This window comes from Panthera pardus, unplaced genomic scaffold (assembly GCF_024362965.1).
Source record: "Panthera pardus isolate Hobbes unplaced genomic scaffold, ASM2436296v1 HiC_scaffold_4, whole genome shotgun sequence".
NCBI lineage: Eukaryota > Metazoa > Chordata > Mammalia > Carnivora > Felidae > Panthera > Panthera pardus.
Window position 1 is genome coordinate 1399764 of NW_026526969.1, and position 22756 is coordinate 1422519.

The following is a 22756-nucleotide window of genomic DNA, read 5'->3' on the forward strand; positions in this document are numbered from 1 at the left end:
TGCCCCGTGGATTTCCCCCAGGAGTGTCAGGAACCACAGCCACCGTCCCTGATCTTGGCCGGGAAGTGGGGGGGGGGGGGGGGGCTCCCAGCCTTGCATCTGTGTGGCCCCGGGTGAACTGAGAAGCGCGGGGCCAGTGTGGGAGAGCTCTTTGGCTTTACATTCCTTCCGGGAGGGATTTTCCTCCAGATCGTCTCTGTTTCATCCCTGTGTCTATAGCGGAGCTGCTACCTAAGCCTCGGAGTTGGGCATCACACGAACCGCGGAGGACGCTCAGTGGTCCAGCTCCTGCTTTCCCGTGCATGTGCTGCTTTTGCTGAGACACCCGCTCACCCGTTTCTCTGACCCTGGGAGCTAAGGCTGCCTTCCCGGCGTGGAGCCGTGGGGAGACTGACCTGTATCTGGAAGACAACTGGATGGTTCAGACTGCTTTTCGCCCTTCTAGTCGCTGAGTTGGAGGCAAACGAAACTGTACCAGCGGAAATGGACACTTAGGCTCTGCTGAGACTGTCCGATAACCTGAGTCCTCCCTCTTCTGCCCCCTGCCCCACCAAAGCCTTAGCATAGTCCATGGAGGGGTGTAGGGAGAGGAGTAAATGTTTGGATTCAGATATTTGGGTTTGGGTGAGCGATGGGTTTACTCCTTCCGCACTTCCCCTTGGCACACTGGTGCTGTGGTGCCTTACACAAGATGGCAAGATTACATGAGTGTGTGATAAAGTGGAATCTAGTTAGTTCATCAGCATCGTCTCTTCGGCCGGGCAGTGGTTTCCTAGTTTTAAAAGACAGTGAGATTGCCGGTGTGAGAACTGGTGCCTGCTAAAGGAGATCGTAAAGTGGCCAATTTAAGAGAGCCACGGTGCACGTTTAGGATCCATTTATCTGTTCTCCACCTAGTTCCAGAAAGGATGCGGTGCAGGGCAGGTTGCAAAGATGCACGTCCAAGTGCAAGACATAATTCAATAACAAATAAATGGACGGAGAAAATAAGACCACGGGAAAACAAGACTGAGAAAGCAAGGCTGGAGCCAGGAGTGAGGTTAGGATGCAAAATCCATGACATCAGACCCTGTGCGTTTGCTAGAGCTGAACTCCAGGGCAGCCCTGGGCTTTCTCTGAGCCGACACAGAGAGGGAAGCAGTCTTTGGTTGCAGACCCAGCATCCATGTGAGAAAAGCAAAGCAGCTGCTCAGGAGAGGCACAGCTATTCATGTTACTGGAGGTAGAAAGAAATATTTCCCCACAGGTCCCCCAAAACGGGCCACAGTGCAGTGCGACCAGCAGCGTCCTGACCCGCCTTACCGCCAGTCCAGATGGCAGGGAACTTAATAGGGCGGACTGTTGTAACATTCTTCCAGGTGGGGGGCACGGCTAGGGAGACAGAGCTACCCCAAACACTCTCTGAAGGTCTGACTCAATCCTAATCAGAGTTAAGCCTATGACAGGCTGCCTTTCCTTCAAGCTGTTCTCCATGATGAGTGATTCTGTGGTGTAATGTCGGAGGCTGCTGCAGTGTTTAAGGTGTGTGTGTGTGTGTGTGTGTGTGTGTGTGTGTGTAAGGGAGATGGTAAAGGAGGGGGTTGCACTGGGGTTTATATACCCCACCCTCTCCGCTTTGTTCCTTTCATTTTTCACATTGGGGTTCCTCGTAAGACTTACTTGAAGAAAGAGGTCTCCCACTGCGAATAGTAGCTTGACAATTACAGTTTAGAAAAAGGGAGGGACTTGACTTGATGGGTGGTGGTTCTCCCAACAGCATGAGCCTTGAGCAGTGAAGGTTGAGGTAATTCTCCTTGACAAGTACTTGGAGGGCAGCTGCCCTGGGCTGCTGGTTGGGTCCAGCCCCATATGCTTTAACAGTTGGTAGAGCTGGAGGTGGCACTGAAATGCTCTCATGGAGACTGGGGAGGTGACCAGGACACCCTCCTGAACAGAATGCTAGGCAGGATGCAGTTCCTTAGAGCTGGTATCTCTTCTGATTGGTTGGTATTTGACTGGCATCCATTTTGATCGGTCAGAGTCTGCGCCCTATGGGTTGTTACCAATTTTGAATATCACCCTGCCCTTGAGCAGGGCTGGGAAACTCCTCGAGGAGAATTTGGGGTCCCATCTAGAGTCCAGACCAAGGCTCTAACAACTTCCCAAACTCTGACTGGGGCAGAAAAAAGTTTGATCCAGAAAAAATGTAAACATCTACCTCAGTGATTAACGTCCCCGTAAACACCGATTATGTTTAACCGTGGACGTCATAATTTCCTCTGAGATAAACTGGGCACAAATTGAACACCCAGGTCCTAGAGCAAGCTAACTTTACATACATATTTTGGACCCGACGGCAGCTAAGTGATGAAGAATGTTTTCTGAAAAATGAGGACGTTGGGTTTCAGGATAGCTGGTCTACCTACTTTCTTTTTGACAGCAATTAGAGATTAAAGCCACTTGTCTATAATAGCCACTAGTAATTCATGACCATAAAACTGTGCTCTCTGTTCAAAAAAGAATAAGACTGCTCTGTTCTCTGTCAGTGTTCAGTTCGTCTAGGAGGGGCCTCAAGTACTAAAGATAGAAAACAAGGAGGAAAAAATACAATCCTGCTTTATTCCATGTTTATAGTTTTGGGGTGTTTTCTATACACCGTTTGTTATTCTAAAAGCTGGGGACAGAGAAAGGGACAGAACTGAACAGGTTCCTGCTCTTACGGAGCTCACATGCTAGTGGTGACGTACAGATAATAAAAATTTAGCAAATATTGCCTACTTGGCAATCGGTGCTAATTCCAAAATCTGAATCAACTTGGTGTCCTTCAATTACCTTTCCTCTTGGGTACGGATCATGTTTTTCTGTTCGTGTGTACGTCTAGCGATTTTGAATCGTGCTCTGGACTTTGCGAATGATATGCGGTAGAGACTCTGGGCTCTGTTAGGTTCATCCGAAGAGTATTCATTTGTTTGTCAATGTGTTTGTTTTAGCTGGATGGTGGCCGAAGTGTCCACTCAGTTCTTTGAAGCTTGGCTGGGCTGCTCAAGTCTGCCCTGTCCGTGTGGACTTTGGGGGTCAACCAGAGGTTTGACAGCATTACTCACGAGATTTGGGTCCCTCCCTCTGTGATCCTCTCCTTTCTGGGGCGTCTCTCATCCTTTCTAGCTGCCGGGGATGCCCTCAGCTCTGTCTTCCGATTCCTCAGCAGTAAGACTTCAGTGTCCAGCCTCACAGGGTACTGATGGTTTTGGGGGGCTGCCCTTGGGTGAAAGCCGTAAAAACAGGACGCTGCTCAGTTTCGCTCAGCCTTTCGCTCTTTCCACTTCAACTCCCCTTCAGTGTCTTCCTGCTTTTGGTCGCTCTCAGTGCCTTTTGAGCCCTAGAGTCTTTTATGTATTGCCCAGAATTTATGACCGCTATTTGTTATGACTGTTATTTACAACTGAGAGTTGGTTTAATACGAGCTACTGTGTGATGAAATAGAAGCAGAACTCCCAAGCTTAGCAAATAAATAGATAGGCAGGTAGGTAGGTAGACGGAGAAGATCATTTCAGATGGTGATACGTGCTATGATGGCAAAAAACGGAGAGTGCCTGGAGTGTGTATGTGGAGTGGGTAGAAGAATGATTGGGGGCAGCCTCTTAGGAGGTGACATTGAGAGGAGACCTGAATGATAAGGGGCAGCCAGGCATTCATGGATCTAGGTGTGAGCCCTCCAGAGGGAGCATCAGGTATACAAATGCTGAGGGAAGAAGGGGCTTAGTGCGTTGGAGAGGCAGGGATTCGGCGGCAGGGATGAGTGGGCGGTCAGAGAGGTGGACGACAGCGGGATCATCATACCCGGCCTCATAGACCACAGTAAGGCCCTGGCATCTTGTTCCACATAGGATGAGAAATCACCGAAGAAGAATTTTCAGCAAGTCATGATGTGATCTGGCTTATACTTTCCAAAGATCACTCTGGCTTTGCAGAGGAGCAGGCTGCCTGGCCACCTAGGTAGGGGGGGACGAAGTTGTGGGCGAGAACTGCAGCCCACCGCAGGCCGCACGGTGGGTGATGGGCCCCAGCAGGGTCGAGGCAGATAAGCAGCATACAGCGGGGTCAGTGCTGGCCATAGCTGGTCACCGTCCCCAAAACAAAGCCCTAGATGATGTTGACAGGGTGGTTCCTAAGAGACTATTCCTCAGCTGAGAATTTCAGCTCAGTGCTCACAGCAGAATAGCCCTGCTTGGCCCCATCTGTCTCTCTGTGGAGCCGGGCCTGGAGGACCTGCCCCACAGAAGGGTCTTCTTAAAATCCCATAAAACAAGGTGTCCCGGTCTGAAATTCGATACATGTGACACAGATCAGTACCGGTTTGTCTCTGCTACGTTTCCTGAGCGTTGGCCAATCTTGGGGGCTCCTGCTCAGGGGCAGGAAGCTGGGCCCCTCCTGCCAGCTGGCAGGAAGGCACAAATTTAGATGCATGTATTTTCCAGCAGCTGGATTATTATAAAATGTGAGGCCTCCTTCTAGAATGCTTACGTGGTGTGGGCCCTCAGGATGCAAGGCCCTTTCCAGAGAGTACATGGGCCCCCTCTAGGGAGGTAATAATTCCTGCCCTGGCTCAGGGGCAGTGTCTCAGGGGTCTCCTGGGATGAGATTATCTGGGGAGCCGGCTCTCCAAGGACAGAGTGAAGGAAGGAGCCTCTTCCCTTGACCTATGTGTGCAGCCTGGCACTTTCTGCCCTGGGGGTAGACTTGCCCTATTAGCACCTCGGAAAAGCAGAAGAAAAAAAAGCCATGAAGGTAAATAGAGGGTTACCTGTGCACAGGGATGCAGGAATGGCAGAAAGTAGGAAAATCGAAGTTTGAGATGGAAAGAAAACTAAGAGAGAATAAAGAGAAAAGGAAACACACTAGACACACACATTCTGAATAAACACCCAGTAAAAATAAAGACGAGGTGATGAAAACCAGATGAAACTGATGCGATTAGTGTCAAAGAGAGAGCCAACAAAGTAAGAAGGTAAAACCAAAAAGGTGAAAAGAGAGGAAGAAGACGGTGGAAATTTACACGAAGGGTTAAGAGCAAGCATTAACAGCATAAATGATAAATGTGTATTGAAATTGAATCTCCCTGGAAAGGAACGTTTTAAGTCAGCTGAAAGCACAATGCCAGGTGCTGCTTGGCACCAGAAGCAAGGGCCACTTGGGCTGACGGTCCCCTGAAGAGAGGAGACTAGTTAGGGGCAGAGGATGGGAGAGGGAGGTTCACAACCAGCCGGGGTCCCTCTCCAAAGGGTGGAGTCTGAAGGCAGCACGGGCCCCCTCCCCTCAAGCTCTTAGACAGCCAGGGGGCTGTGGTCTCTCACGCTCACGAGTCTGGCCAGAACAGCTCCCAGAATTAGCACCTGCTCTGCCAAGGCCCTGGGCAATGAGGAAATGAAGTATGATGACCTCCCCCCCGCCCCCGCCCGCCCCACCGAGTTTCTGTGCCCAGGAATCTGGGGAAATAAAGCAGCCTGTCTCTTTCTGAAGCTCTGCTGCCTTTGCTGGGTGTTGTTGAAGAGGCAAGTCCCTTATCCCAGGGACCAGGTGCTCAGGTGAGTCCCAGCTTGTCCCTGTCTCTGCCCTGCTGGCCCCAGCCCATGACAGTCAGGGGTAAAGGAGCCCTGAAATTCAGGTATCCATCGGCAGTGAACGAAGCCTCCCAGGCAGCATCTACCTAACAAAAAGTGGTACCTGTTTGGGGTTGTGAGAGGTCGTGCGGCCTGCGGGGTGCAGGGTGAGATCGGGTAGCTACTTCTTACTGGGCTGGAGCAAAGCCCACATATGCAACTTATGTGTCTGTGGCATCTTGCTTTATTTTCCCAAGCTGCTTTCTGGTTATGTCTTCAGACAGTGCTAAGGTTAGGGTTAGGCTTAGGGTTATAGTGAGCCCTGATTTGCATACACACCCTGGGAATGTTCAGAAGATGGGGCAGATCCCTGGAATGACTCCCAGGCCAGCTGTGGAAAGAGAGCTGGGACAGTATTCCCACAGTCAGGACTAAGAGTACTTCCCAAGCCCAGCGTCCAAGGATTACTCAAGAAGACCCAGACATAAGCCCTGAGTTAAAAATGACCAGCAAATGCCCTGCCCAGAGGTACCCCTGGGCATCAGTGAGGGAAAACCAAGTGTTCCTGGGATCGTCTCTCTTCCTTGCTTCTCAGTGGATCGGCCGGTCTACCCAACCAGGAAGCAAAGTCACCATCTAGGATGTAAAGAGCCTGAGCCACTGAAGGCCCATCGAGATAGGGTTTGTCTAAAAGAGTTGTCCTCTTGGAAAGCTCTCTCAAGTTCCAGGAGCCCTAGGTGAGCTGGGCGTGCCCAGGAGTGGTGGGTATATAGCCACGGGCAGGTCCTGTGCTAGGTGCTAGGGACACCATGGTGAATGTGGGGACTGCCATCCTCCAGACCCCTGGGGTGGGGGTACAGAGCTCCTCCCAAAGATGAGGAATGGGGAAGAACCGGCAGGCAGAGGGGGAGGAGCTCCAGGTCAACCTGGAGACCCAGCGATCGCTGGGTGGGGCTCAGAGCACAAGATCACCTCGACGGAGTCTGAGGCCCGTGTGTCCCAGGGAAGCCAGGGTCACCCCAGACCTACTGATGAGTCCCCACAACCATGACTAATGAACAAGAGGAGTTAATGGACTCCTCTCCATTCTCAAAGCCTCTGCCAACTCTGCCACCAAGAATAATAAGCATTTAGAAACTAATTATACATCTGGACAAATCTGTTTCAGTCTACTGGATTGAACATAATCATATTAAAATATAATGAACACATTCAAATACACAAGGCCTGGTGGAATAGTCACTTAGGAACCGGTGCTGGCAGGAGAGGGGCTGTGAGAGCTCGGTGGGAGCGGAGCCTCCTCGGGCCTGTAATTGATTTCCTTGTCACTTTTGGTTTAGGTCCTTAATGCCGGCTTGTTCACACAAACCACTGGTGGTTCTGTACCCTGATTTTGTTGCCTGGCGTCCAATCTTTGTCTCATCTGGGTTGGAGGGATAAAGTAGGGGTTGCAGGATGCTTCTGACATGCCGGAGACTGCAGCCTCCAGCCCTCTGGGCAACCAAAGTCCGCTGCGTGGGAGGTCTCGTCCGCGTCCTCCTTGGGAGGCAGGGTGGAGGGCACCCAACGGCACTGGTGTTTCCCAAAGCCCAGCCTCTAGATGCCTATCTGGACCTTCCTCAGCCGTACGTATTGAGCATGTCTCCAGGTCTGCAGCCTAGATGAGGACTCAGGCCTCTACTGGGAATCCCCGAGGAGGTGAGCCTGCTCTGGCAGCCATCCTGGTGCCTGGAGCATGTTTTGGCCAAGCACGCCCTGGATCGAGGCTTTGGCCTCAGCTCCCTGTGGCTTCTTGCTGCTGTCCTGCACTTCTCTGCCTCCTGTACCAGCTCATTCCAGTGCATTCCAGCTGGGTGTGACGTCGCGGGTGGAGACCGGCAAGTGTCAAGGGTGGAGGGAAGGGGCCCGTGTAGGCATCGTGATCGGCTTCTGGAAGAGCGTCGCCATAGCACACGGGCAAAGTGAGTCTGGGGCCGAGGCTGTTTGCTTTTGTGCTGCTTCTAGATGGGAGGTCCTGGCCCCCGGGGAGTACATGGGGCACAGGCACCTGTATGACCACTGATGAGGGAAGCCACAGTTGAGAGCCGGCCTGCACCAGACAGCCAGGTCCCCATGGTGAGGCCGGTGGGCCACATATATGCCCCCTAGCCATGCACAGGCCTCTTCCTACTGCTGGGGTCCCACCATCTGAATCACTGCTCTGGCTTCCAGAATTGTCCAGGAGGTTCCTCCCAAATGAGATGGTGAACTAGATGGCTCACGGACCAGAGCTAGCCCACAAAGAGGTCTGCCATTGTTGTTCTTGCGTTGTTGTGTTTTTTATTTTGTTGCTGTCTTAAAACTTTTGATGCGGTCGCCGGCATTTTAAAAATCAGCAGATATATTACTTTAACAATCTGCGTTTCCAGTTCCTTTTTAAACATTCCATCTGGCCATACTGGAACGTATCCCGACAGCAACAGTCAGTTGGTGATGAGCTGTGGCCACCCCTTTGGACAAGGGGAATCATTCCATCATGGTCTCCTGCCACCTTTGTACTGGACATTTGGCTTTTTTGTATCTTTATGTTACCGCCCAGTGCCTGTAGGCACTGGGGTCACCACTGGCTGCTTTATAATAAGGATCCCACACTCGTATGAATTAGACTCTAGTGCTGAGCCAAGAGAAGGGTGCAAACCTCGCCAGCTCTGACTGCATGAAGAAACACCACTGACACACATTGATTTTTCCCACAGTTCTGGAGACTGGAAGTCTGAGATCAGGGTAGAGCCTGGTCAGGTTCTGGTGGGAGCTCTTCCTGGCTTGCAGACGTCTACCTTCTCACTGTGTCCTCACGTGGCAGAAAGAGAGAGCAAGAGAAGGTGAAGGAGAGAGAGAGTGGTTGTTTTTTCTTCTTCTAAGGCTACAGTCCCAAAGGATTAGGGCTCAACACTTATGATCTCATTTAGCCTAAATTGCTTCTATAAAGGCCTTCTCTCCAAATACACTCACAGTTGGGGGTTAGAGCTGCAGCATGTGAATTCGGAGGGGACACAGTCCAGTCCACAGCATCCCTGGATTTCAGGATGTACATTTGGAGGCAAGAGGACCACCGTCGAGAAGGGCAATTAAATGACCAGTGGGGGTCTCAGGCCATCCAGTCACGTCACAAAAATGGGAACAAATGCTTGAGCGAGGGATAGACTTGGCAACTGCAAAGGGTGGGGACACATGGAGACACAGGGCACATGGTCCCTGGCCCACAGCTCCTGCGTCTCAGCAGTCCTGGGAGAGAGAGAGACTTAAGGAAAATTCAGGACATCCTTTCTCAAACATTTGCTTGACTAACCCACACTGGCAATTTATGCTGGCCATTTCCAAACTCTTCCCTTCTGCTCTATCTCTAGAAAGTTCTATGCTCCTGTACTGGGGTGAGGGTGAGTGGCAGTGGGGGTGGGGTCGGGAAAGGTGGAGTGAGGTCCTTCCAGACCTTGCTGCTTGCACGCAAGCAGGGCAGGGGCAGAGATAGAGGGAGACAGAGAATCCCAAGCAGGCTCTGCACTGTCAGCACAGAGCCTGACATGGGGCTCGATCCTGCAAACCGGGAGATCATGACCTGAGCAGAAATCAAGAGGCAGACGCTTAACCGACTGAGCCACCCAGGCTCCCCAATAGGGAACTCTTAAAAGCAGAAAGCCTCAGAGATGGCGTGGAAGCAGAAGGAAGGGGAACATGCGTGTGCGGGCATGCGTGCATGTATGCACGTGTGTGAGTAGCAAAACTTGCCCGGACGCCCAGCAGTGAAAAAGCAGGTATTAATAATGTCTTCCCCTGCAGGAGGCAGCCCCCAGGTCAGAGGGTGGGACTGACCTTGTCCAAATAGGTTCTAGGCGCCAGCCTGCGTGGCCTTCTGGAAGCTTCTCAGGGAGCTGGCGGAGCAGGACCAGCCATGGCCAGGAGGCAGATGGATGAATGTTGTCCTACTAGGAAAGCCAGGCTGGGGGGTGTGGCCTCCATCGTCTGGGAGCTTCTTTTTAGGGGTGGGGAGAGGGGTCCTCCAGGAAGAGCGGGGTGTATTGGGGATTTCTCTGTCCAATGGTTGACAGGTTCTGGAAACTTCCTGAGGCTGGGGACAGAGAACTTTGACCAAGGCCTGGGGCTTGATTTGGAATGTGAGGTATTTTTTAAAAGTTTTTATTTAAATTCCAGTTAGTTAACGTATAGTGTTATATTAATTTATATATAGTGTTATATATATTTACATTTATATATAGTATTATATAACGTATATAATATGTAACATATATATATAACGTATATATATAACGTATAACGTTATATTAATTTCAGGTGTACCATATGGTGATTTAACACTTTCACGTGACTCAGTGGTCATCACGACAGGGGCACTTCTTAATCCCCATCACCTATTTCACCCATCCCCCCACCCACCTCCCCGCTGGTAACTGACGATTCTCTACAGTGAAGGGTCCGTTTCTTGCTTTGTCTCTCTTTCCCTCGCCCACCTTTGCTCATTTGTGTTGTTCCTTGCATTGCACATGTGAGTAAAATCGTACGGTATTTGTCTTTCTCTGACTGACTGGGTGTCCCAGTTTGGTTTTCCCAAAACAGGTTCAGTGGGACAGGCATGGGGGGGTTGGACAGGGGCTGGGGGTCAGTTCATCCAATGGCTGTCCCTGGGCATGCAGGCCCACCTGTGCCCCAGTGAGCCAGGGTGGGGTCTGGGTGGCAGTCAGCATTCTGGGTCCGTATTTGGGAGCTGTCTTGAGTATCTTTCATTGTCCGGGGAAAAGAGTCCCAGCCAGGAGAGTGGATGCCCTGGGGACAGGGCTTCCCCCCCAAGAATGAGGGGAAGTGGTAGGAAGCAGGGAACCAGGGTCCACACTGGGGTTCATGACCGAATCCTGGGCAGCGGAAAACAAAAAGAGCGCGCCTGGCCCCCAAAGGTCCCCCATAGGGTGCCACGTTTGCCAACCATGTTGGGGCCACGGCACATGCAGGAATGACAGCATTTGTATGCCTGCTAGATAGAGAGAGAGGCTGTGGGTGGCCAGAGGGACCCTGCCAGGATGCTCTGGGGGATCCCCAAGGGCTGGGCAGGAGGGGCACCAGCCGGGCACAACCTCAGCCTCTTTGCAGAAACTTAGTGGGCCCTACTGCGGGGCTCGGGAGAGGAACCATGTTTGGGAACACAGCATGCATGTTCCTCCTTCCGCCATTCACCAGCTCTGTGCCTCGTGCCTCAGGTTCCTCCCCTCTAGAATGGGGATAATATTAATATTGGGACCCACCTCCCAGAGTTATCATGAGGATTAAGTAATAAATTCATGTCAAGTTCCTAGAACCCCACGCTTGGCACGGAGTACTTCATTTGGGTCAACCATTACTAGGTATTTCATCCGGTTTAGATGTCAACGACTGTAAAAGTCTCCCTGACTTCACAGATGTTAAAACACGAACGTAGTTAGAGTCTCGGAACATGAGGTATGGTATTATTTGGTGTTGATTATGAGGGGATCAGAGCAAAGGGAAGCTAGATGCTGCCTCCTCTGCCAGTACAACGAGTGGGAGTCACTGGGAGGAACTTCCTATACCGTGTCTTCAGAGGCTGGATGTGGGTCCAAGACGGCAGGGAGTGGGCGAGATTAAGGTGGCGGGGGTCCGTCAGGGGTCGCAGCAGGGCTAAGTGGGCCCTGCAGCCTGGGGCTGCACCCCAAATCCTGCTGGGATGAACCCGCTGGGACCTTTGAAGACCAAAGTGAGACAGTAGATGCCCCCCCCCCCTTTTCTTGCTACGTTCCATGCAGGACTCCCTGGTTATGCTAATATCCTTGTACTATGAAGACTAATGATACTCTTCTCTTAGATGTGCTTACTATCATTAGTCACAGCTTACTTGCCACTTACCTTACAACAAATCACCGTGCGCCCCTGCCCAGAGACTCCACGTCTAAGAACAATTCCCGTAACAAGGTCACGGACCAAAGGAATGTCTGTCATTGCGGACATTCTAGCCATTGTGATATACTTGTAAGTGAGAGAGTTCAGAGTGAGGGCGGATTGTTTGGAATGCCTCACAGCACGTCCTGTAGGTAGCGGGCTTCACAGCATCCCACATTCATTCAACAAACATTTACTAGGTGTCTACTAATTCCAAACCCTGAGCACATCTGCAGGGACCATCCGAGCTACCGTGCCAGTGATCACAGCAAGGGTGGCAGAAACTCTATTATGCCATCTTACTCAACCAAGGAAAGCTAAGAAAAAGCCCCTGTCCCGCGCCCTCGTTTCTAACCTGGCCTCTTCATCTACTTACCTTAGCAAACACTAGTGAATGTCCAACCCACTCGAATGCAAAACTGACCATGTGTCCAGAGCATATTGTGTCCCCTTACTTTACACGCAAGATAAGGTGTCAAGATCCATGCTTATCACATCTTGTTTCTAACCATTTTAAAGACTTCTTACTTGGGGTTGTTTTCATTTTATCGTTCCTTCTTAATTTACTTGTGATGTCTCTCTAAAGAACTTGTTATCATCAACAGTCTATATAGAAAGGCAGGGTAAATTGCTTGATTATTTCCTTTCATTTATCATTTCTTTTAAAAAAATAGTGAGTAGTTGGTGCCCTAGCAGTTACATTCATATCCATTTTCAGAGTAATGGATTATTCCGAATCTGGCCATTGGACCTGTCTTAAAGTTGGCCTCCTCTATCACATGACGTCATTGGGAGCTTATCTGTATTCAGGCCTGACTTTTATGTTTCCTCCCACAGAGCTGAGTCCTTATGGCTGAAAATGGTATTTAGAGACCACAGTATGAGTTCTAGTGATGCTCATTGCTGCTGGTTTTGTAACTGTCAAGGCTTTTCAGTGACAGAGCCAGGACATGCATGTTCTTTTTTTTTTTTTTAATGCTTATTTATTTTTGAGAGAGAGAGACAGAGGGAGGGAAGGAGAGTGGGGGAGAGGCAGTGAGAGGGAGACAGTCTGAAACAAGCTCCACACTGGCAGGGGAGAACCCGATGTGGGGCTTGAACTCTTGAACCCCTGAGGTCACAACCTGAGCCTAAGTCGAATGCTTAACTGACTGAGCCACCCAGGCGCCCTGGGACATGCATATTCTTGAAAGAAAAATAAATCCTGAAGTCATACTAATATTGTTATGCAAATTAAAATTTCAGGTTCTTATTTCACTTTAAAATTTTATATCTATGTCTCTTTTCTGCACCACAGAAAATCTTGATTCCTAATAACATTAATTTATTTATGATTTCTTCCCTAGGCTCTATCTCACTTGGGATGTGCAATCAAAATATTAAGTTTTAAAGGATTAAAAAAATCCTTCTCTCCAAAGTTAAGCATCGACCTGAAATATAGTCGTGTCTGCATGTTTTAGTTTATTTTCTACTTTTAGGAATTCCTTTACTTTTCCTTTTGATAGAACTTTTAAATATGTAACACTTCTAATTTATTTATTTTTGCCGTTGTGAACAGGCTCTGCTTGTGTGTTACTTCTTCTCAGTATTATTTCTATATATGAAGTCTAATAAGTTCTATATGTTAATCTTATATCCTGAAAGTTTGTTAAATTCTCTTATTATGTGCAATAGGTTTTTCATGGGTTCTTTTGGGTTTCTAGATATATAATTATATTATTGAAGGAGAGCTGGTTTTATTTTGTTTCTTCCTTTCTGATCTTATGCCTCTAATTGCTTGCCTAATCATATTGGTTAATGCCGACGATGCGGTGGGGATAGTAACAGAGACAGTAACAATGAAGTGAATAGTAGTGAGGATAGAGACTTTATCTTGATTTTAGCAATTAAGTCTCTGGGGTTTTCTCAAAAGGAAGAGGGTGCATACTGACTCTTGAACTGATGTGGATATATATGTATTTATGTTAAGGAAGTATCCAGTTTCCTACTGTGTTGCGATTTTCAATTTTCGATTGAGTTGCTCAGAGCCATTTATATTTCTTGGTTTTCATTTTGAGGAACCAGGATGTAGGGTGTTTTGCTTATGTGACTCTCAGCCAGGACATGAAGGGACATTGGGACTCCTGAAAAGTAGCAATTGCAGAATTATGTTGCAGGTGCTTTTGAGGAACTACTTACAGTTTTTAGATGTGGATTAGAATCTTGGCTTTGTCTGGGTACCCATGTTATTGTTATATATCTAAGTGATTTGGGGTAGAAACAGGGAGAAAATGAATTTCACTTTTCTGTTACATTTAAGGGAACATTTAGCATGTGCTTTTGTATTTTTCAGAAACTCAGTGGACATTTCCTAATGCAAACCAGCAGTTTATTTTTTATCTTTTATTTGAGCTTTTGAATATTCCTTGGTATTAAAATATTTTAAGTGAAGTGTCCTCTGCAGGAGGACAGCTTCAGAGACAATAAGCACAAAGCACAACGGTCAGAATTTATTGCTCATCAGCACGTTGAGCAGAGAGTTTTCTTCTTTGACAACATGCATCCTATAGAAGGAGCCCCAGTGCCCACGTGTTCCAGTAAATGCAAGACTTAGCTTTGGGGCTGGCTGGACCTCACACTCTACCTCCGACTTCTTGCTCTCAGCAAGCTGTACCTCGCTAAATACCACTCATTCCGCTCAACGTTTTGTCCAAAGGTAGCTTCCAAACAGAATTATGTTGAAGGGAACACTTGGGCGCTGTTGGTGAGGGTGTAAATTGGTACAACCACGGTAGAAAACAGTGCGGAGTTTCCTCAATTGAAAATAGAGTTTCCATGAGATCCAGTAATTACACTTCTGGGTACATATCCAAAGGAAACAAAATCACTATCAAAGAGATATCTGTACTCTCATGTAGAGTGCAGCATTATTCACAGTAGACAGGTATGGAAACAACCTAAGTGTTCATCAATGGATAAATCAATGAAGAAAATGAATGAATGATCCCATATATATCACATTTTCTTCATCAATTTATCTATTGATGGGCACTTAGGTTCTTAAATATATATATATATGCATATATATATATAATCCATATGATATATATGTGTGTGTATGGTATATATATATATATATATATATATATATATATATATATAGTGTGTGTGTGTGTGTGTGTGTGTGTGTGTATACAGATATACACATATTTGGCTTATTTCACTTAGCATAATATCCTCCAATTTCATCCATGTTGCAGCAAATGGCAGGATTTCCTTCATTTTTTTTGACTGATTAATATTCCAATGTGTGTGTGTGATATATATACATATACATATACATATACATATCACACACACACATTGGAATATTAATCAGTCAAAAAATGAAGGAAATCCTGCCATTTGCTGCAACATGGATGAAATTGGAGGATATTATGCTAAGTGAAATAAGCCAGATACAGAATGACAAATAATGCATGACCTCCCTTATATACAGAATCTAAAAAAAGAAGTAACAGATAATAGAATGGTGATTTCCAGGGGGTAGAGGGTGGGGGAGGGGAAGGGAGATGTTGGTCAGAGGTTACAAAATTTTAGTTACAAGATGAATATGTTCTAGAGACCTGAAGTCCAGCAAGATGACTATAATTAATAACAATGTGCAGTACGGGAAATATGCTACAAATAAACTTGAACTATGCTAAAAAGTAGCAAGTGAAAGAAGTGATGAACAAAGTGTTAATTAGAATTACGTTCCATTATAACAAAAATAAATTTTATTTGTGGATCAATCTGACGACACACAGGTGGAGGGCTTTGAGAGAAAAGATCCACCTGCAAAACCCTTGTTGAGCATTACAGAGGATACAGTTGTGCTTATAGTGTGTCTATCGACAACTGTACAATGTAGCAGGGGCTACAAGATACAAAAGACTAACCTGATGCCCAATGTGGTCAGAATGGGGGGAGCATTCTTGGCAAACATTCGAAGTGGGTCTTAGTCTGAATAATCAGTCTGGGCAGTACTTGGGGTGCATCCACCCCGTATTTGTGAATTATTTATGCCAAAAAATGCAAGCTGGTGCCCTCCAATCATAAACATTAGATTTTCAGCCATACCTCGCTCCCACAGTGATTGCGATTTCAGACACTCCAAGAGGGACGACAGTCTACCAAGGACTGGGTTTGCCGGTGACCCGTGTACCCAGCGGGATGCTCAGAGACACGGATGCTGGAATGATGAGGTTGACCGATTCATGGAGACTGCATCCCTACTTCTCCCCTCCGCAGAGGCAGGCACAGGGATCCATTGTGCTCTTAAATGGTGGGACTGAAGGGAAGAATTAGAACCTCCCCTCTTGGATACTTTTTTTTTGAATGTTTATTTATTTTTGAGAGAGAGACAGAGTGTGAGTGGGGGAGGAGCAGAGAGAGAGGGAGACACAGAATCCGAAGCAGGCTCCAGGCTGTCAGCACAGAGCCCGGCGCGGGGCTCGAACTCATGGACCGCGAGATCATGACCTGAGCCGAAGTCGGACGCTCACTGACGGAGCCACCCAGGCACCCCTCCTCTTGGATACTCTTTACGACAAACTGACTCATTGAACTGAAGAAGCGAGAGCAGCCCCTTCTTTGGTCTATGCTTTGTGTCTGTGTTCCCATCTTGATTCTGGGTTCTTCGGGGCTGTGTCTGTCCCTAACCTCCTATAGGTTCAGCCCAACACCCATCTGAACAGAGTGGGTGTTCAGCCTGTTAGGTGCAAAAGAAAGGAATTAATAATGATATCTAGCATACGTAGTACTTACTCTGTGCCAAGCGCTTTACAATAATCCTAAAAAGTAGGTGCCATTATTATGAGACCCATTTTGCAGATGGGGGAACTGAAGCACAGAGAAGTTAAGTTACTTCTCCAAAGTCACACAGCCCATAACCGGCAAAGTCAGGATGTGACCTGCATGGCCTGATTCAATTATCCGTTGTTCTCAAACTCCTCACCACCCCCAGTCTCTGCATATTATGAGTTGGTAAGAGAGATGGAGTAGATGCGACACCTTGAGTGGCCCTGAGTGCCTCACAGTGGATGGGCAGTGCTCAAGGAACATTCTAGATGTAAAAGGAAGTGATTGGGTCATTTGTTGAAATGAAAAGCTGAAGAGGAAGGACACCACTGTGGGTCCAGGAATTAGCCCAAAGCTCTAACTTCAAAACGTGGGCTCAGAAACCAGCTCTTGGCTGACCTTTCAGATGGTAATAAAGACAAGTGGCAAAGGGGCGTGAAGGAGAAATTCTAGAAGTTAATTGCCTTTAGGATTCTCATGAGGAAAAGAGATAAGCAGTTAATCTGGGGACAAAGAGTTACGTTCAGCAGGTATTTACTATGGGTCTCAAGGTGCATAACGGCCACCAGGGACTTGGCAGGTGTGTGCACCATGGCTCTCGTCTTCGAGAAGCTCCTAGAGAAATGGCAGGATGCACGTCCATCTTCTATCCAGATGCCGACTTAGTTGACCCTGGGCCGTCAGCCCCAGCCTATGGAGGGCTCCTTTGGTATCCCCCATTGTGTGACAGGCCAGCCTTGACCTGGGGAGGAGCATTCTGGGGAGATAGCTTCCAGCTGGAAGAGCCAAGTCCCCTTTTGGCCAAGAGACCAGCCCCCAGCTTTGTGTTTCTCTGACACATCACGAGTGCTGCAGTGAAGGGCAGCAGAGGCCAGCTGAGCAGGTGTAATTGTTCCTTATGGGGAAGCTGCACCCCGAGGGCCTTGCTCCTGTTGAGCTAGGAGCAAGTTCCAAGTAATTAAGTGGATTGGGTTCTAATGCCCTTGTGACCATCAGCGTGGACATCCTTTGCTGAGAGCTCTTGGCAGGTCCTAGTGCTGCCTTGGCGGCCAGGCTAGCACTGGCGGGGGGTGCCCCTGCCCTGGTGTCCACTCTGCGTGGAGGGCACTGATGAGGGAGGGGACTCAGCAAGTCGGAAGTTCTTGTATATGGGGAGCTAATTACTCTCTTTTGAAATCCGTGTTTGCCACCAATCACAACTTTCATGGTGCGAAGCCTGTCATGGCAACTAAAAGCCTATCTGAAAATAAAATGACACCGTTTTGTTTTGTTTTGTTTTCTATTTCTACCGTAATGACACAGGACACTTGTTTTTCCTTTTTAACTTAACGTGGTAACTAGAGATGATGACAGGAGTACAGATGTGTGCGCAGCACGTGTGGGTCAGCAGGTGCCATAGTGCGTGCGGGTATGGGTTGTGTGCCTACATGTGTGAGGGTTCCTGTGGGTGCATGTTGACGGGGACAGTGTGTGCAGCTGTGTGGCTGTATGTCCAAGGGCAGGGGCTGGATGTGAGTGTGAGATCACACATAGGCTGTGAATGTTTGAAGACCTGTCTGTGAGCGTGTGTGTGTGTGTGTGTGCGCAACCCTGGAGATAAGTAGGGTTGCATGGATGTGTCTTACGTATGGCTGAGCCTGTCTCATTTGGGCTGGGATGGGGCTGACATTCAGTGCCTACCACGCATTTAGTCACAACCAGAGTTTACACACTGATAACATGCGCACACACCTCTTCAAGGCTTTAGGTTTCCTAAAATTTTTTTAATGTTTATTTATTTTTGAGAGAGAGAGGCAAAGTGTGAGTGGGGGAGGGACAGAGAAAGAGAGAGAGAGAGAGACAGAGAGACAGAATCCGAAGCAGGCTCCAGGCTCTGAGCTGTCAGCACAGAGCCCAACATGGGGCTCGAACTCACGAATCGCTTTGAGATCATAACCTGAGCCAAAGTTAGATACTTACCCGACTGAGCCACCCAAGCGCCCCAAGCCTTTGTGTTTCCTAAAGGCATTTTCTGAGCCTATCCCCTATGAGCTGACTTCTGCAGGCAGAATGCTTCCCAGACATAGAAATAGACCTCTCATCAGAACGAGAAGGCCAGAAGTAGAGCTGGGAGCCTTTTCCCAGGAGGTGATGGGCAGGGACCCAGAGTGAGGGCTGGAGACCCATTTGCCTGTTGCCGGGAGAGGCCACTGCCAGCTGCAATGTGCAGACACCCCCGGGGCCAGCTCTCTCAGACGAGGACTCGGTGTAGGGTGACCAGGGCTCGTTTTGTTTCACCACCAAGATCCTTCCAGCTGAACTCTCTGTGCTTCGCACCTCTTGAGACTCTGTTTTATTTTCCTTTCCTTTTAACTTCAGTATGGAACCAAAGAGAACCAATATCTATCAAGTGTTAGTTCAATAAGCGCTTATTGCACAACCAATTATTTTAAGGTTGTTCCCGCCTGGGCCCCCATGACACGGCGTGCATGTGAATTACTCCCTGCCTGGAGCTTTGCTCAACGCAGTGCTGCCGGGAGAGAGGGGTGGAGACTGTGGGCAACAGCAGAAGTGGGCCCAGACGAGGGGTGTCTTAACCTGAGCCCCGTCACGAAGGACGGGAAGGGGTTAACCACGAAGGATGGGAAGGGGTTAACCAGGTGTGGGAGAGAAAAGGAGAGATGCTGACGTGAAGGGAACCCAGCGGCTCAGTACACGTGGGAAACGAGCCTGATGGAAGCCAGTGAAGGAAACTAGTCTTGGACGCTGTTAGGTTTGTCTACAGAAGACAGGACGACATTGCCCCGGGATCGCCAGCAGCGTCACAAGCCGGGAGGCTTGGCAAGAGTCCCCTCCCGAAGACGGCTATTTCTAACTCTGGCCCCCACTTTGATTCTGTGGCTCTGCTGATGTCAACAGCCAGGCAACAAATTATGCTGGCAAGGCGCCGGGCTTTCTTGCAAGTTGCAATCACGTTGGCCGCTGTAGCTGAATACTACAGCAGAGCCCCCGGGAGTGTGAACGGAAAAGTACCTGTAAATATTCCAAAGGTTGCTTCCAAAGGCACATTATTGGTTTGTTGCGTAATACCCTCTGGTGACATTGAGGCCTTATTAATAACTAAACATCTGTCACAACTGTAATTATACTTCTTAGTGCCAGGATTGTGCGGGTTGTGCATTGTCCTGTTTAAACACGGAAGGGAGGGTGTAAATAATTTAGGCAACCGACGTTGAGTAAATAACCGAGCGGCACCGGGCGGGCAGTAAGTTTCTGTCAACTTCTTGCAGACCGCGTGTCTCCGCTGACGTTCCCTTGATGTGCTCGCAAATCTCCCTGAGAACATCGCCCTGGACCTCCGATGCGGCTGCCCGAGCAACCTGGAGAGGGGAAGCCTGAGAATGAGGAAAAGGGGGGCAGAGGAGCCCCCGGAGGGGGAGAGGAGCCGCCGAGGAGCCAGGCCCCCGACTTCCCCACTTGGCAAGTCTTCTCCCCCCAAACCCCCCGGAGAAAGCGCTTTCTCGAGTGTTTGCTCAGGACTTGATTGTTTTCAGCCCTCAGGTAGGGGGTGGTGCGGGGGCGGGGGCTGGGAGCCTTTGCTGCCGAGCGTCTGAGTGTCCTGTGGGTGGGGGCGAGGACAGGACGCCTGGGAGGGGTCCTGAGAGGATGCGCGTCCCAGCTGGGTACAGAGGTTTTACCGCACATCTTGAGCCTGACAGGTTTCCACGGGCTGTATCTGAGACGTGTGGACAGAGCAAGAGGATGGGTTTGCAAACTGACCCTGTCAGGAGCTGATTAGGTTAGGGGGTGCTTGTTAGGAAGGACAGATATCATTTACAGAGTGCGTACCCCGTGGCGGCATGGGAGCAGGAGCTTGGCAAAGATAATCTCGCAGTCTCCCAGTCTTGGCAATGAACCCTCACAATAACCCCGGAGGAGTGTTATTAACCCCATTTTTACGGGAGAAAAGTAAGATATTCGACAACTTTCTCCAGATGGCCCAGGCAAAGGGAAACCCAGGATTCCTGCCCAAATCTCTCTGAATCCGAAACTTACATTCGTAACCACTGGCCTGCCTGCCTCTCCCCTCTTACAGGTGAGGAGGTGGGTTGAGGGGGAGGGGCTTTGTGCTCCCCGAGCCACACAGGTTCAGTCCTGCTCTCTTTCTTGCCCTTGGAGACGTTCAAGGCTGTAAAAACTCAAGAGGAATTTCAACTCCGGGAGGTTTTTTGTACAGAGGGAAATTTTGATCTACGTGATCAAGGAGTTGGTCTGCGGTGAGTCATAGAATCGGATATGTTCTGGAATGGTCTCCCTCGGGCTACTGGGAATGGGCCCTCCAGCCGTCTCTGCCACCGGTTGCCAGGAGGGACCGAAAGTGTTTATGGTGGGGGCCGTGAGTTTATGGTTTGGGCTGCAGGAGGAAAAAAGGAAGTGGGAATATATCTGGTGACTACAGCTCCTGCTTTTTAGTGATTTCTCCCAGGGGCTGGGGACGAGACTGCAGGTTCAATCCAGAATCTTCTCCAACACAACTTACTGTTCGGGAAATCAAAGCTGGGGCTGATGAGACCCGTGGCCAAGGGCATGGTGTGCTGAAGGGCAGGCTTGGAGCAAGTCTCTGATCAGGAGGGTTGGCTAGGGTGGGAGGATGGACCTGGGCTGGGCCTCCCCGTTCCAGCTTACCGCTTCCAGGAGAGGAGCCCCAAGAGGAAGAATGGTCCATTCCAAGGGTGAATTTCCTGGTCGGCCTTTCCTCAGCCTAGGATAAGTGATCGAATCCTGGGTCCTTGCCCTGGGAAAGTAGGGGACATATTGAGGGAGGGAGGTCAGAACTGGGGCAGAGAGACTCTTCTGCATGTCCTGTGGGGGTTGTGGCAAATGGCAAATGTGGAAAGGATAGTCATCTACCCTACTGGCCATGACGATATCGTACAGGAAGCAGCAAAGAAGTCTGATGAAGTCAGAAAGACCATTTTGCTCAACATATTCCCACAATAAAAAATATTTCCTCATTTGCTCCTGCGGCTTTGGGATTTAGGATTTGGGGCCAGAGCTGTGATGGGCATGAATTGGACAGATTAGTTTTGCCTGTCTCCAAGGGCAGCAGTGGCCCAGGTGGAAAGAATCTGCTTCTCCCACACCATCGGCTTCTCCTGGGGGGTTGGCATTAATTCTTTGTGGGCCCCACGCCGAGGGTCTCTATGACTCCTGGATTATTCCTATCATGCATTCACATCACCACAAACCCATATTTACTTACTCCTTCCTTGGGGACACACTCACACATTTCTCAAAGATTTCCTTGTGCAGTAGACAGAGCAAGACAGCTAAAAAGAAGGATGAGGTGGGGCCATGGGAGGGGGGTTTGATGGTCTGGGTCTCAACACAAGGGTTGGGCATGGAGGGGACAGGAACGCGGCCTACCGGAAGCATGTCCTCACAACGGTCCCCAGCAACGTTGTCTCACGGAGCACATTGTGTCCCGGTCCTTTGTTCCTTGGTTGGAGACTCCTTCAGAGGGGACAATGTTAGGGCTAGCCTACAGAGCATCAGAGGCCTCCTCAGCCCCTGAAGCAGGCTGTGTGGTGGCCCACGTGGTTATGCCTGGTGCGGGCAGAGTAGGCAAAATTACAAAGTAGGGAGGCATCTCCTCGATGTGTCCCATCTTCCTGCCCCAGGTCATTCTCCCCCTTCCTGGTACCATTTTGGTTGCAAGTAACAGAAGTCAGGTAGAGCTCTCCTAGATGGAAAGGGAAATATATTTGGAAGACTTTAGGCAGGGGTTAGGGACTTGGGGGTTGCCTCGTGGAATCCAAGGCCTCGGAGGTGGCTGGAATGAGGGCCTGGGGGACACAGTAAACCCAAGAAAACTACTTCTCTCTGCCTATCTATATCTCCTCAGTTTCTCTGTCCACGTGAAAATTATCCATGTCAGATAGCTGCCAATTTGGCAACTAGCCTCAGCTGAGAATCAGCATGGTTTCAATTTCAAATTCCCTGGGAATAGGCTCATTGTTGTCCATTCGAGATCAAACCAACAGGGTCCAGGGGAAGAGAGTCAGAGGGCACGGGCACGGTTTCTTCCACTATAAATACACAGATGGGAGAGGAAGGCAATGGCCAGAGAAGTGGGTACCTCATCACCCTACTTCCTTGAGATATTGGATTTTGTAACCCATTCTTGAAGTTGGCTGGCTGTCCATTAAGTGCTGGAAAGGTACTTGCAATTAATGCTCTAAGCTGGAGGGTTTAAAAGAAAGTGGTCCCCAGACGAGAGAATTATCACTGATGGAACAAAAACAGTGAGGTAGATAAAACTGGCTGGGGGCACTCTCTAAGTGCAGGGTGGAGAGAGACCCTATGCAGAGGGCAGGGACTGGAGAAGTAGGGTACCCTTTGGTACCTTCAGCCTTCCTCCCAGATCTCCTCCTGAG

At 49.1% G+C, this 22756-nt stretch overlaps 1 protein-coding gene across 4 annotated transcripts in view; it reads left to right on the top strand.

Annotated features, from left to right (window-relative positions):
* The window catches only part of CALN1 (calneuron 1), a 524984-nt gene that overhangs the window by 20573 nt on the left and 481655 nt on the right, over positions 1-22756 (top strand). For 3 of the 4 annotated variants that reach the window (XM_053894193.1, XM_053894194.1, XM_053894192.1), the window contains exon 2: positions 19610-19803. In XM_053894193.1, coding sequence (XP_053750168.1) covers positions 19681-19803 — 123 coding nt within the window. In that variant the 5' untranslated portion in view covers positions 19610-19680. Of the gene's footprint in view, positions 1-19609; positions 19881-22756 lie in introns of those variants that run through there. The other variant, XM_019421731.2, reaches the window with a different exon arrangement.